Consider the following 15,773-nt stretch of genomic DNA (forward strand, 5'->3'; position numbering starts at 1 on the left):
CCCAAACATGCTCAATGGGGGACAGATCCGGAGATCTTGCTGGCCAGGGTAGTTGACTTACACCTTCTAGAGCACGTTGGGTGGCACGGGATACATGCGGACGTACATTGTCCTGTTGGAACAGCAAGTTCCCTTGCCAGTCTAGGAATGGTAGAACGATGGGTTCGATGACGGTTTGGATGTACCGTGCACTATTCAGTGTTCCCTCGACGATCACCAGAGGTGTACGGCCAGTGTAGGAGATCGCTCCCCACACCATGATGCCGGATGTTGGCCCTGTGTGCCTCGGTCGTATGCAGTCCTGATTGTGGCGCTCACCTGCACGGCGCCAAACACGCATACGACCATCATTGGCACCAAGGCAGAAGCGACCCTCATCGCTGAAGACGACACGTCTCCATTCGTCCCTCCATTCACGCCTGTCGCGACACCACTGGAGGCGGGCTGCACGATGTTGGGGCGTGAGCGGAAGACGGCCTAACGGTGTGCGGGACCGTAGCCCAGCTTCATGGAGACGATTGCGATTGGTCCTCGCCGATACCCCAGGAGCAACAGTGTCCCTAATTTGCTGGGAAGTGGCGGTGCGGTCCCCTACGGCACTGTGTAGGATCCTACGGTCTTGGCGTGCATCCGTGCGTCGCTGCGGTCCGGTCCCAGGTCGACGGGCACGTGCACCTTCCGCCGACCACTGGCGACAACATTGATGTACTGTGGAGACCTCACGCCCCACGTGTTGAGCAATTCGGCGGTACGTCCACCCGGCCTCCCGCATGCCCACTATACGCCCTCGCGCAAAGTCCGTCAACTGTACATACGGTTCACATCCACGCTGTCGCGGCATGCTACCAGTGTTAAAGACTGCGATGGAGCTCCTTATGCTACGGCAAACAGGCTGACACTGACAGCGGCGGTGCACAAATGCTGCGCAGCTAGCGCCATTCGACGGCCAACACCGCGGTTCCTGGTGTGTCCGCTGTGCCGTGCGTGTGATCATTGCTTGTACAGCCCTCTCGCAGTGTCCGGAGCAAGTATGGTGGGTCTGACACACCGGTGTCAATGTGTTCTTTTTTCCATTTCCAGGAGTGTATAATATACGTGTGCAGCCTCCAATACAATTGGAAAGCTTCTGCAACGCTCTTCTAATTTAGGGGGAAAACCAAGTGGACTGAGCCGTGACTGGGAATTAGTACTGAGGAGGGAGGCGTGCTAAGGTAGTCCATGCAGTAAAAGATCTCTTAAACTCTCAGATATCTATGATTTACGTATGCATCCTCCAATACAGTTGGAGGGCCTCTGAAACCCACTCCGAATTTAGGGAGAACGCCAAGTGGACTGAGCCGTGAATGGGAATTTGGACTGAGGGAGGCGTGCTAAGCTAGTCCATGCAGTAGCCCAGAATCATTGTGCCAGGTTGGCGTAGTTGGTAGCTCATCTGCTGGCAAGCAGGAAATCCAGTTTCGAATCCCAGCCTTGGTACAAATTTTTATTTGTAGCTCCAACCGGCTTACGTACATCATACAATGAAGTACTATTTAGACCACACACTTTCCGCTTCCCTTAAAATCATCGTCAGCGCTCCTGTAGCAACATTCTTTTTTTTTAAGTCTGTTTGCAGAAACAGTTCTCTTGTTTTACACTATACTTTTAAAGAGTAAAACACTAGAAGCATCACACCCGTAATTTTTAAGAAGGCTCCGGTTTAGTAGACATATTTCTTGTAAATGGTTTATTCTACAATTCCCATTTACAACGACTTCTAACAAATATTTGTGAGGTACACAAGTATGAAACTTGCAGGACCTTTCTGAAAAATGGACAATGAACTCTTACTAGAAGGTCCTCCATCCGACATTTTCACGGTTACGGAACTTTGAATAATAACTTTCAGGCCGGCTGCGATGGCCGTGCGGTTCTAGGCGCTGCAGTCCGGAACCGCGGGACTGCTACGGCAGCAGGTTCGAATCCTGCCTCGGGCGTGGATGAGTATGACATCCTTAGGTTAGTTAGGTTTAAGTAGTTCTAAGTTCCAGGGGACTGATGACCTAAGATGTCAAGTCCCATAGTGCTCAGAGCCCAATAACTTTCAGACTGTCAACGGGGGTTGCTGTTCTTTCCTTTCCTGATTGGTTTATGGCATTCTTCAGACCCATTGTCGATGAGAAAAGAAGCTTTAGATTTGAAGTGGGGCAGTCTCTGTTCAGCCCATTCCAGTTGCTTCATAATGGCGTTCTGAGATGTGGCTCGTCTGATGAAGAAATTTTAAAATATTTGATTTCAGTATCAGATACTGAATTCATTCAATACATGAGCAATAAACCAGACAAACTTCGAATAAAGTTTTACCTTGCAGTTGATGCAAATTCTAGGTACCAGGTGAATCTTTTTCCTTACCTAGGCAAAGTTGAGCAGCGCCACACAAGCGTTGCTCGTACCGAATATGATGTAACCATTGTTTCCACAGTGAAAGCTATTACATGTGAGTATTTTTTACATCTAATATATTGCAGAAATTTGAAATTTAAAAGCAGAAGAATTCTAGAGACACTGAAGGAAACTAGAAGCGAAATCCTCAAACAGCAAAATCTGCTGTAGTACCTTTGCGCACAACTATACTTTATAAAGAAAGTGATTTGACTGTAAAATGTTATAGGGAAAAAAGCACAAAAATGTGCTACATTTGAGTTCAATACATGACACTGTTAAACCAATGAACGACGTCCTGAACAGCTACCACAATCAGTGGTGTACTACAATAACACCAAGTGCTGCGTCGACGTCATCGACCAAATGTCTCGACTTTACAATGTGAACTATGGATTTCACAGATGGATCGTTCGAAATATCAGAACAACTACAATCGATTTGTAGTGAAAAGACATCAGGACCAGACAAGATACCAGTAGGATATCGTGGGAAAGAACTTCCTCCCCTTCTAGCAGTAGTTTATCCTAGGTCGCTGGATCAACGAAGGGTACCTATCGCCGGCAAAAAAGTGCAAGTCATCCCCTTTTCAAGAACAGTCATAGAACAGATGCACACAATTACAAGGCCCATGTAATTAATTACAGTCGGATTTATGGAGCATGTTGTATGCTTATGTGTTACGACAGTTTTCGAGAACGAAAATCTTCTCTATAAAAAACCAACATGGTCTCCGCAAAGAGACATATTGCGAAAGTCAGCTCGTTCTTTTCCTGCGCTGCAGACATCGGCTCTCAGGTTGATGCCGTGTTCCTCGACTTCAGGAAAGCATTTGACACGGCACTGCGCTGCTGTTTAGTCAAAAAAATACGAGCTTGCTGAGTATCGAGCCACAGTTGCGACTGGATTCTAGACTTCCTTGCAGACTCGCCGTTCATAACAGAACAAAATCCTCAGATGTAAAGGCAATTTCGACGGGTACTCCAGAGTACAGTGATACGACAGCTACTGTTTACGGCGTAAGTAAATGATCTAGCAGAATGCGCCGAAACCCCTTTGAGGCTCTTCGCAAATCATGCAGTTATCTGTAAGAAGATAGCAACAAACTTCAGTAGCAGACGTTACAAGACAGGTTTAGTAGATCTCAGAGAGGTTTACTATTGTGATTATGAGAGAGCACTTTTCGGGAAGATTCGTACAACATATTACTTCCTGCTGTAAACGTCTCGTGAAACGACCACAACGAGAAAATTTAAAAAAATGTAGAGCTAATACTGGGGCTTATCGATAATCGTTCCTCCCATGCGCCATTCGCAAATGGAACAGGGAAAGAGGGAGGTATCAGGTGTGTGTGTGTGTGTGTGTGTGTGTGTGTGTGTGTGTGTGAGAGAGAGAGAGAGAGAGAGAGAGAGAGAGAGAGAGGCGAGATGGTGTAGCCTTACTTCTGTGAGCCCAAACTATTATTTTACTGTGGTACTGAGGTGGGTGATCGTGAGTGGGTATGTTCCTGGTTTGTGTGATAGTGTTTTTGAGGTGACTAGAGGAGTTGTCTTTTATCTGTTTTAGTTTAGTGGTTTAACTAACGTTTCGTTACTAATGCTTGTTTGGTCGTTTATTATATGTTTCTCTTCTGCGATGTTTACTGATTCTGGCTATTTTGATATCTCCTTCTATAGGGCCAGGGTGGTGGTTTTCTTGTCGGAGATTTTTCTACGAATATTGAATGGCTGTCGCTGTATTTCTAGACGGTGTTTTAGTTCATTTGCCATATGTGAGTGAGTACTAACTTGTCTGTTGAGCTTTAGTGTCGTGTCTTTGCTGTATACTGGCGTGTGTTTTTGTGATGAGTGTTGTGGGCACCTTTATATGATCTAAATAACAGTTTTATTAATGTCTTGTAGCAAACTCAGATCTCCAAGTTCTGCCAAACTAAGATCTACAAGTTTCAGTCCAGATACGATAAAAAGAAAAATCACAACTGACAAATTAAATAAAACTTAATATAAATCGCAAATTTTACGAAACAAATAACCTTAACACGCCAATCAACTTTCAGAAACCTGTGGTAGGACAGTTGGCTAAGGACAATTCGAAATTAGGGGACTTCACTAAAGGTTCGAATAATTGAGAATCAGAAGCGTGGTGATTACATACGATAAGAGTTGATACAATATAAGTTACTGCTGAGCCTTACGGTAGGCCTCTTATTATTGAGAGTGACTGACTATGTTTTGAGACATTATGACTAAAGTACAGATTTCTTATCTAATAAGATAGTAATAAGGTTTTTCTTCTTTTTGTCCTAAGTCTTTCGACTGATGTGATTAATGTACTGCATTAACCAGTCTGAAAAAGACTTTTTTTGAGCAGAGAAAGTCAAACAGCAATTGCTGTTGTTGCTGCTGATGTTGATAGTTATAACCAACTTAGACTCTATGCAGGTGATTTCTGAGCAACATTTCATCAAACAGTTTTTTCCTCTCCTGTGTACCAAGAAGAAAACTCCACTAATTTTGAAAGACCTGTTTGCGCACTTCATTTACTTCTTTTCAAAGCATCATTGTTATGGGGAAGACGGAAATGATAAAGCAAATTCCCACCGTCAGCACTCACTCATCGTTTACCGTGGCCTTCCTTCTCCTTCCGACAAACCTGCAGGTTACTCGCAATAAGAAAGCATAGTACGTAAATAACACAGCTGTTCGTTATATTGTTTTGAATCTCAGGAAATATTTTTTCTCGTTAACATTTTTTTGTGTGTTTTTTTTTTCTAGGTTCTTTCGCTCCCAGATCCGGATGAAGTCCGCAGTCAGACCAACTGGTACAGCATACTATTCGTCGTCATCGGCGTCGTTCTTGCCATCGCCTCTTTCTTACAGGTATGTTTCCTGAGGTGCTGCCAACTGAAGTGAAAAAAAAAAGAAGAAGAAGAAAGGCGCATCATGTAGTTTCTGAGTTAGCCCTAGGACATTATACATTATTAAAGGTGAGATTCGCTGCAAAAAACGGCTACTGTTACAACACAGGAGGTCCCAGGAGGATTGGTCATTACCCAGGGATAAGACAGCACGGGTCATGGACTGTAAAAAGGATACCTTTAAAACCCTGAACACTTCTTCATCTTCTATACTGTGAAAAAAAATCTCTTCTACTACAAGCTCTTAGATTTCCGCTATTGAGAAGTACTGACCAAAACAAGAAAATATTGTCCAGTAAACATGGACCTAACACTGCATACCTTCAGAGCTGTGTGCAACTGCTCATCTTCGCCACTGTGAAACACATCTCTTCTACTGAACAAGAGCTCGTTGCTCTAAAGGTATGCACTTCAGTTCCCATGTTTACTGGACTGTTTTTTTCTTGTTTTGGTCCATTCTAGCTCCTCCCAAAATACGGAACAACATAAGAGATGGGACAATAAGAGATTAGTTTCACAGTATCGAAGATAAAGAATTGCTCGTAGCCCATAAGGTATGCGTTTTAGAGTCCATGTTCATTAGACTTTTTTGCTTCGATCGTTCGTTCCTCTCTTACCGATGAACACCGACCATTCCTCCTGGGGCACCTTGCATGCTCTTATTTGCCGATCCGTCAGAATCTTTATTTCACTGTGGTGTAAGCAACGTTTGTCAAAATACAATGATGACCATTAAAACTGCAGCACCATGAAGATAGCATGCAACAAAGGTATAAACTGACGTGCTTGGATATGCAGACGATTAGCATTCCAGCGCAACTGCAAAAAGTAGACAGGGACACGCCGTCTCCATTGTATATATAAGGAAAGACAATGCCGCAGGTTCAAATGCCTCTGAACACTATGGAACTTAACATCTGAGGGCATCAGTCCCCTAGAACTTAGAACTCCTTATACCTAACTAACCTAAGGACATCACACACATCCAAGCCCGAGACGCAGCAGGTTCCTCATTCAGAAATTGCCTGTTTGTTTGTGAGGATATCGTGTTATGTCCTCTGTATTATGGAGGAACATCTACCAGCACATGGCGAAATTCGATAGTGGCAGAATCGTGGCCTATGCAACTTACCGTTTGGCAATATTGTAGCTCTTGTTGATAGGAAATATTCGTGCCTGGGACATATTGAACGACACGCAAGGTTTCAACGATCCCACACGACTAGCGCTCGAGAGGATAGAAACATTATTCACTTGGCTTGGCTCTACAAGATTGTACAGCCACGTTATGTACTCTGAAACAAGACAGTTATCCACAAGGACCGTACAGCGACATCTGGAGCGCCACGGACTGTTACTACAGTGACCACTGTGGTGGCTTCCCTTGACGCTTCAGCAGAGAGAGGCGCGCCAGCAGTGGGACCGCTAACGACAATGCTGGACACAGAAGTGGCAGCACGTCCTGTTTTCAGATGAGTTCTGTTTATGCATACATACGTGAAGGCTTCGAAGTGAACGGACTTTACGAGTTTGCATTCGCCATCATCATACCCCCCCCCCCCCCCCTCCCAAGCTCCTGGGTATGAGGTGTAACAGGATCACCTTTGGTTCTGCCCGTTAACTTAAACTACAGGTACTACATTTCTGAGGTTTTATGACTGATGGCTGTTCTCCATCTCAAGGTCCCCGTGACTTTCTTTTTTTCAAAAAGATGGTCGAGTACTGCTTGTTGCGTGAGCTGCCATCACCTACAGAAGGTGTCAGACTGTTGCTCTGACCAGCACGTTCTCCAAACATCTCTCCTATTGCAAAGATCAAGTCAAGGTTTGCGAGAGACTGGCGCGTCACCACTTGCTAGCGACTATGACTGATGATCTCAAGCATAGAGTGGAAACAGAACTGAATGACCTTCTGTTATCTGACATCTCGTCTTAGTTTAACTCGGTGTCCAGTCAGGTTAGTGCCACTGTTGCTCCCAGAGGTAGCAGCACCATCTACCGTACGCCGCATCCTGTACAACCGCCGGCCGCGGTGCCCTAGCGGTTCTGGACGCTTCAGTCCGGAACCGCGCGACTGCTACGGTCGCAGGTTCGAATCCTGCCTCGGGAATGGATATTTGTGATGTCCTTAGGTTAGTTAGGTTTAAGTAGTTCTAAGTTCTAGGGGACTGATGACCTCCGATGTTAAGTCCCATAGTGGTCAGCGCCATTTGAACCTGTACAATCCAACATCACCAACAATCTGATAATCTCATGAAATTCATTTTCCTGGAGACATAAGCGTCTCAGCTTTATCCTCGAAAGGATAGAAGCTGAAGTACTGAATTAAAATTTGTACTACAGCTTGGGTTTGAACCCAGGTCTTCAGCTTACTAAATAGGTGTGCTTACTAACACACCACTATCGCATTGTCAATAGTAATCTGTGTTAGGGACGGCATTGGACTAGGGTAGACCGTGCTGTTGTGGTAATCATAATGGCTGTGGTTGTGTAATGGTTAGCACATCTGCCTAAAAAGCAAGAGAGCTGGGTTAATGTCCTGAGCTTGGTACGAATTTTATTTCATTAATTCAGCTTCCAGAATTGTCGAAAATTTAATAATGTATCCTTTCTGTAGTTGTTGTTGATGATGATGATGTGGCCCTCAGTCCAGAGACTGGTTTGCTGCAGCGCTCCATGCTACTCTATCCTGTGCAAGGTTCTTCGTCTCCCAGTAACCTACATCCTTCTAAATGTGCTTACTGTATTCATCTCTTGATCTCTCTCTACGATTTTTACCCTCCATGCTGCCCTCCAATACTAAATTGGTGATACCTTGATGCCTCAGAACATGTCCTTCCAACCGGTCCCTCCTTCTGGTCAAGTTGGGCCACAAACTTCTCTTCTCCCCAATCCTATTCAATACTTCCTCATTAGTTATGTGATCTACCCATCTAATCTTCAGCATTCTTCTGTAGCACCACATTTCGAAAGCTTCTATTCTCTTCTTGTCCAAACTATTTATCGTCCATGTTTCACTTCCATACATGGCTACACTCCATACAAATACTTTCAGAAACGACTACCTGACACTTAAATCTATACTCGATGTTAACAAATTTCTCTTCTCCAGAAGCGCTTTCCTTGCCATTGCCAATCTATATTTTATAGCCTCTCTCCTTCGACCATTATCAGTTATTTTGCACCCCAAATAGCAAAACTCATTTGCTACTTTAAGTGTCTCATTTCCTAATCTAATTCCCTCAGCATCACCCGACTTAATTCGACTACATTCGATTGTCCTCGTTCTGATTTTGTTGGTATTCATCTCATATCTTCCCTTCAAGACACTGTCCATTCCGTTCAACTGCTGTTCCAAGTCCTTTGCTGACTGTGACAGAAATACAATGTCATCGTCGAACCTCAAGTTTTTATTTCTTCTCCATGGATATTTAATACCCCCCGAATTTTTCTTTTGTTTCCATCTGAGCTCTTGATATTCATACACGTGGTTCTCTTCTCTCCAAAGGTCTCTTTAATTTTCCTGTAGGCAGTATCTATCTTAACTCTAGTGAGATATGCCTCTACATCCTTACATTTATCCTCTAGCCATCCCTGCTTAGCCATTTTGCACTTCCTGTCGATCTCATTTTTGAGACGTTTGTATCCCTTTCTGCCTGCTTCATTTACTGCGTTTTTATGTTTTCTATTTTAATCAATTAAATTCAGTATCTCTTCTGTTACCTAAGGATTTCTACTAGCCCTCGTCTTTTTACCTACTTGATCCTCTACTGCCTTCACTATTTCATCCCTCAAAGCTGCCCATTCTTCTTCTACTGTACTTCTTTTCCCCATTCCTGTCAATTGTTCCCTTATGCTCTCCCTGAAACTATGTACAACCTCAGGTTCTTTCAGTTTATCCAGGTCCCATCTCCTTAAGTTCCCTCCTTTTTGCAGTTTCTTCAGTTTTAATCTACAGGTCATAACCAATAGATTGTGGTCAGAGTCCACATCTGCCCCTGGAAATGTCTTACAATTTAAAACCTGGTTCCTAAATCTCTGTCTTACCAGTATATAATCAATCTGATACCTTTTAGTATCTCCAGGCTTCTTCCATGTATACAACCTTCTTTCATGATTCTTAGACCAAGTATCAGCTATGATTAAGTTGTGCTCTGTGCAAAATTCTACCAGGTGGCTTCCTCTTCCATTTCTTAGCCCCAAATCCATATTCACCTACTACGTTTCCTTCTCTCCCTTTTCCTACTGCCGAATTCCAGTCACCCATTACTATTAAATTTTCATCACCCTTCACTATCTGAATAATTTCTTTTATCTCATCATACATTTCATCAATCTCTTCGTCATCTGCGGAGCTAGTTGGCATATGAACTAGTACTACTGTAGTAGGCGAGGGCGTCGTATCTATCTTGGCCACAATAATGCGTTCACTATTCTGATTGTAGTAGCTTACCCGCACTCCTATTTTTTTATTCATTATTAAACCTACTCCAGCATTACCCCTATTTGATTTTGTATTTATAACCTTGTATTCACCTGACCAGAAGTCTCTTTCCTCCTGCCACCGAAATTCACTAATTCCCACTATATCTAACTTTAACCGATCCATTTCCCTTTTTAAATTTTCTAACCGAACTGCCCGATTAAGGGAGCTGACATTCCACACTCCGACCCGTAGAACGCCAGTTTTCTTTCTCCTGATAACGACGGCCTCCTGAGTAGTCCCCGCCCGGAGATCCGAATGGAGGACTATTTTACTTACGACAATATGTTACCCAAAAGGACGCCATCATCCTTTAACCATACAGTAAGGCTGCATGCCCTCGGGAAAAATTACGGCTGTAGTTTCCCCTTGCTTTCAGCTGTTCGCAGTACCAGCACAGCAAGGCCGTTTTGGTTAGTGTTACAAGACCAGATCTGTCAATCATCTAGACTGTTGCCCCTGTAACTACTGAAAGGCTGCTGCCCCTCTTCAGGAACCATACGTTTGTCTGACCTCTCATCAAATACGCCTCCGTTGTGGTTGCACCTACGGTACGGCTATCTGTATCGCTGAGGCACGCAAGCCTCCCCACCAATGGCAAGGTCCATGGTTCATGAGAGGGGAGGAGGGGGTATTCTTTCTACTTTCCACTACACTGTATTTGTACAAAGAGTAAATTTTGTTTTTTTGCTATTCAATATGTTCCTCAGCTTTAATAGCAAGCAGTGTAGATCTATGCTGAAGTTATGAGAGTGTATGGTGACTTGACAACGACACCACTCAGATGACTGAAGTATCAGTTCTGAGGCACACTCTATCTTCGTAATAAACAAAATTATAACAAATGAGAGTGCTGCCTAGGATATGCTAATACCAGTGACAGCTCCTCGTCTCGAAAGATACCAATGGAGTCTTTAAAACTAATCTTCCCATCCAAACAACAAGACACTATCTGAACTTCATAAGAAACTGCGAAGACATTTGAAATTTGACACAGGAGACTCGTGCTGGATCTGGTGATCATACGCGGTACGCCAGTACTTCTGCATATCAGTGTGAATGTGTGCCCGACTGGTTTCAGATATACATGTACGGTATCGCCGGGGAGAGACTGACATCACGCTTGCGGAAGATGGCGTTTGCGGCGATGCTGCGGCAGGAGGTGGCCTGGTTCGACGACAAGAACAACAGCACGGGAGCGCTCTGCGCCAGGCTCTCCGGCGACGCCGCCAGCGTCCAGGGGGTGAGTGAACTCTTAGTAATTATCAAGTTCTGTATCATAAGTATAGGACAGCAGACTGGAAATGATAAGCACTAAGATGAAATATTACAATAATTAATAGTACAGCATAATACAAGTAATACAAGTAATGTTGTTAACAGTTTAACAAAGTCGATAGCCAAATGGCGTGGCACCAGATGTCTATGGACAGCTCACTCGATTCCCGAAAAATCACGTCCCGTTGGTCTGTGGACCAAGAGTTGGCACCCGAAAGCGTCCCAGATGTGTTCCATCGGGCTTAGATGAGGCGAATTCGGTGGCCATGTCATAGTGGACACAGTGACTTCACTATCGTTCTCCTCAAACAACTGTAGCACGATTCTGTTCCTCCCTCCCTCCCCCTCCCCCCCCACTCTCTCTTCTGTCTCTCTGTCTCTCTCTCTCTCTCTCTCTCTCTCTCTCTCTCTCTCTCTCTCTCTCTCTCTCTCTGTGTGTGTGTGTGTGTGTGTGTGTGTGTGTGTGTGTGTGTGTGTGTGTGTGTGTGACTAAAATTGGTCATTTTAATAGAGGCGTATCGTCAGAAAACGAAGAACTAAAAGAAGAAAGAGGAATTGAAGCTGTGACTGGCTGGGCTGCAGTGCATAATTTTATGCCCACAATATTCAACAACTTGAAAACTTTAACAGTTTCGTAGTGGAAACACGTGTCTATCAGTCCGTCCTATGGTGGATCTCGTGCTTAAAGAGCTAAAACTTCTGGAAGGCTTTGCCACGGTATAAGTGTATATGTGTGTGTGTTTATGCCTGGGTGCACTTCATCACGAGATAATCACATATTTTTATTTTTATAATTATATGCATTATGATTTTGGTTGGGGATGGCTTTAAATACTGTGGGCTAGCATGAGACTTTTAATTAACTTATATCGCCATAACACTCTTACGCAAATCGGCTGCCACGAAGTACGTACGATATAATATTTTTTAAACACAACGCGCGACTCACCGCCTTCTAATAAATAGTTTGCGTGAGCGTTGCTATTTGGAAAGGAAAATATGCGTATTCTTACGCAAATTGTAATTATTAATACCGGTCTCAGGGGCTACTGGTTATTTATGTACCAAATCACATAAAGATTAACTGAGAAATTGCGGAATGTAATGATTTTCAATATTTTTTGTTCATTATTTGCAAGGCAAAACTAGAGAGAATCTCGTCTGCCGTTAGGCGGCCAAAATGAAAAATACTGAACTCATTCAGTGCTGTGAATTTTGGCAAATGAAATCTATCACTACTGTCTGTAACTCTGAAATTAATGAAAGATCAAAATTGAGAAGTCTCTCGCATTTACATTTAATATTATAACATGAAATTTTCACTAAATAATACAGTCAGCGTAATGGCCGACTAAATCCTGCCGGTGGAGCTGAGCTCCCTGCACTATGAAGTTCTATGAAATCTTTGTTAATTATAATTAATCGTTACGATCATGAGAGGTGACAACTAAGTCAATAATACACATTTTCCAATAACAATTTCTATTTTATTTTTCAAAAATACAGATAAAATTTACGTTAATTATCAGATAGCACTACAATGGCGGCCTACCGCTGGACGAAACAAAACAAGAGAGATAGTTCAATCAAAGCATTGTCTCAGATCTTCATGGCCTATGTTACACAGAGATTATACTAAAAAACTGTGTTTTGTTAATTACATCGATATTTGTGTTTTGATAATAACAACTTACGTTCTTTACTATTTGTTATACATCGAGCGCACGTACACAGTCTTGAAATAATTTATAATTTACACTTCTCATAACAAAAATTTCCTTTCCCTTTCTCCAAATGTCCATTTATGTGACGTACCATCACAGCTTGTATACGCTCTCTTCCATTTTTCGTAATTAATCACCAGTAAAGAACCATTATGAAAAACGAAGTGCTGAAATACTGACCACTTTTCATTCTACAACTTTCACGAAAATAACGTAAACTAGTATCGCCTCCACGTCAACGCTTCTCTACGCTGAAGTATGAGGTGTTTCATCGACGTTCTGTGGCTCGAATTTGTGTGTCCTCTCGCTTGAAGATTGAACGTGGTGGTTATAATCAAACTATTGTTACCTGAGTCAGTGTAGACGAAAAACAGTTTACCGTATAAATCCCAAACTTTATAGTATTCACGTTCAGACATCGCGCAGCAGGACTGGCGTTGTTAGTAGTGGTAGTGTCACGACTTGCCGTTAAGTGCCGGTATTGATACGGTGACGTATTGCTGAAACATAAGCAGCAGTTGTGAATTACAATTGCTGATAGTCAGCATGGGTCTGGGGAAGGTGAGCAGGGCCTTATTCGATAAACTATTTTTATCAAAACAACAGCAGTAGTGCTGCTTTCCTTCGCGAATATCGACGCGTCAAAGAAATACGGAGAGGTCGTCTTTCCGCGCCTTAGTAATTCGAAGTTCGAAAAAACTAGAGATTTGGGAACTGCTCATGGGGGAAGCCAACTGAGCCACAAACAGTTAAAGACTGGTTCGCAGAAGAGCTTCTGTAAAGTTTGGAAGGTAGGAGACGGGGTACTGGCAGAAGTAAAGCTGTGAGTAGCGAGCGTGAGTCGTGCTTCTGTAGCTCAGATGGTAGAGCACTTGCCCGCGAAAGGCAAAGGTCCCGAGTTCGAGTCTCGGTCGGGCACACAGTTTTAATCTGCCAGGAAGTTTCATATCAGCGCACACTCCGCTGCAGAGTGAAAATCTCATTCTGATCTCCTGAAAACATTTGTAATAATTATTAACATTCGGTGATCACATGGGGAAGACCGGAGATCTGCTGGTAAGTCCGTGTTAGCCTATTTATTGAAAGTAATAAACTGGATATCTTGAGCATACAAAACGGCAGGTTCGTCCAGTGTAAATCAGACGTTCCCCACTGATCCCGTGCAACACAGCGTAGTAAGCAGTCACTGTCAATAATAATCCGTTAAATAATGCGCGGACACACTTACTTTAGTTTAGTTCATGTATTAAATTCCTTCTTATACAGAATCTCTTCAAAATGGCGACTAACTCAACAATACATACATATACATCTTCGTTGTTTTACGTCTAATCAGCAAGATCTGAATCATTCCTTTCATAAGAGAAAACATAGATAGCAGAGAAGCTATTCCATAGAGTAAATGAACGCTCCAAGAAATAACAGGTCTTGAAACTACTTTGCATTCATAATCATCGTATATTAAAGTCTAGAAATCCGTAACACATGAAAAAATGTTTCGAGATATGTACTGAGTTATATAAATTATAAAAATTTCTGAAAATATCGCGGAGAGACCGCTGCAAGAGACATTACAATGGTACAAGTGAATAACATTAACAACACATTAAATAAGTTCTTGTTTTCCTAATGTTTTCAGCCTGCCACAACACATCTCCTGCTGTACTGTTTAAGCAATTTTAAAGCGGTTTCTTATTGTAAAGGCGTGCAACGTAGCTCTAGCTCTCATGTGCTGAAATGTATACACAATTAAATGACAAAAGTAATTGAATACCTCCTAATATCGTGTCGGACATCTTTTTGCCCGACATAGTGCGCATCTTGACGTGCCATGGACTTAACAAGCCGTTGGAAGTCCCCTGCAGAAATATTACGCCACGCCGCTTCTGTAGCGGAAGTATTGCCCGTGAGGGATTTTATGCACCTTTCGACTATGTCCCATTAAAATTCGATGGGATTCTCGTCGGGCGATCTGGGTGACCAACTCATTCCCTCTAAATGTTCAAAATGTTCTTCAAACCAATCGCAACCAATTTTACCCTGATGCCATGAAGTCCTTAAATGGCTGAAAATGGTCTTTAAGTAGCCGAACCTAACCATTTCCAGCCAATGATCGCTTCATTTGGACTAAAGAATCCAGTCCATTTCATGTAATCACAGCCCATGCCATTATTCAGCCACCATCAGCTTGCTCAGCACCTTGTTAACAACGTGGATCTGCGTTACATTCGTGCCCTACCATCAGCTCTTACCAACAGACATCGGGACTCATCTGATCAGGTCAGTTGCGTAGGGTCCAATTTATATGATCTCGAGCCCAGGAGAGGCGCTTCAGGCGGTGGCCTACTGTTAACAAAGGCACTGATGTCTGTCGTCTGCAGCCATAGCCCATTCACGCCATATTTCGTCGCACAGTCCTAACGGATACTTCCGTCGTACGTCCCACATTGATTTCTGCCGTTATTTGACGCAGTGTTGCTTGTCTGTTAGCACCGACAACTCTATGCGAAAGCCGCTGTTTTCGGTCATTAAGTGAGTGCGTTGTCAGACGTGAGACGCAACGCCTCAAATTTGGTATTATTGGCTCACTCTTGACGCTGTTGATCTCGGAATACTGAATTCTCTACCGATTTCCGCCACTGAGTGTGCCGTGCGTCGATCTCTAACTACCATTCCGCGTTTAAAGTCTGTTAATTCCTATGGGAAAACATTCTTCAGGTTTAAGCTATAGGTTTTACACTTACATATACAGACAATATAAGTAAGGACGATTGTATGTCTTTTCACAGGAATCCCCTGAATACAAATGACAGCTCCGCCAATTTTATACGATTACCTTGTGTACGCGATACTATCGCCATCTGTATATGTCTTCACCCTATCCGTGACTTTTGTCACTTCAGTATGTATCCCATCAAATCCAGTGGGGGAATTTTACTCACTCTGAATTT

The 15,773-nt window shown here is 43.1% G+C and overlaps 1 protein-coding gene across 4 annotated transcripts in view; it reads left to right on the forward strand.

The window, feature by feature from the left end:
* Positions 1 to 15,773, forward strand: part of LOC126354015 (ATP-dependent translocase ABCB1-like) — a 243,714-nt gene that overhangs the window by 183,295 nt on the left and 44,646 nt on the right. For all 4 annotated transcript variants that reach the window (XM_050003336.1, XM_050003337.1, XM_050003334.1 and 1 more), the window contains 2 exons: positions 5,196 to 5,300; positions 10,902 to 11,063. In XM_050003336.1, coding sequence (XP_049859293.1) covers positions 5,196 to 5,300; positions 10,902 to 11,063 — 267 coding nt within the window. The remainder of the gene's footprint in view (positions 1 to 5,195; positions 5,301 to 10,901; positions 11,064 to 15,773) is intronic.

The sequence above is a fragment of the Schistocerca gregaria genome, chromosome 3 (assembly GCF_023897955.1).
Source record: "Schistocerca gregaria isolate iqSchGreg1 chromosome 3, iqSchGreg1.2, whole genome shotgun sequence".
NCBI lineage: Eukaryota > Metazoa > Arthropoda > Insecta > Orthoptera > Acrididae > Schistocerca > Schistocerca gregaria.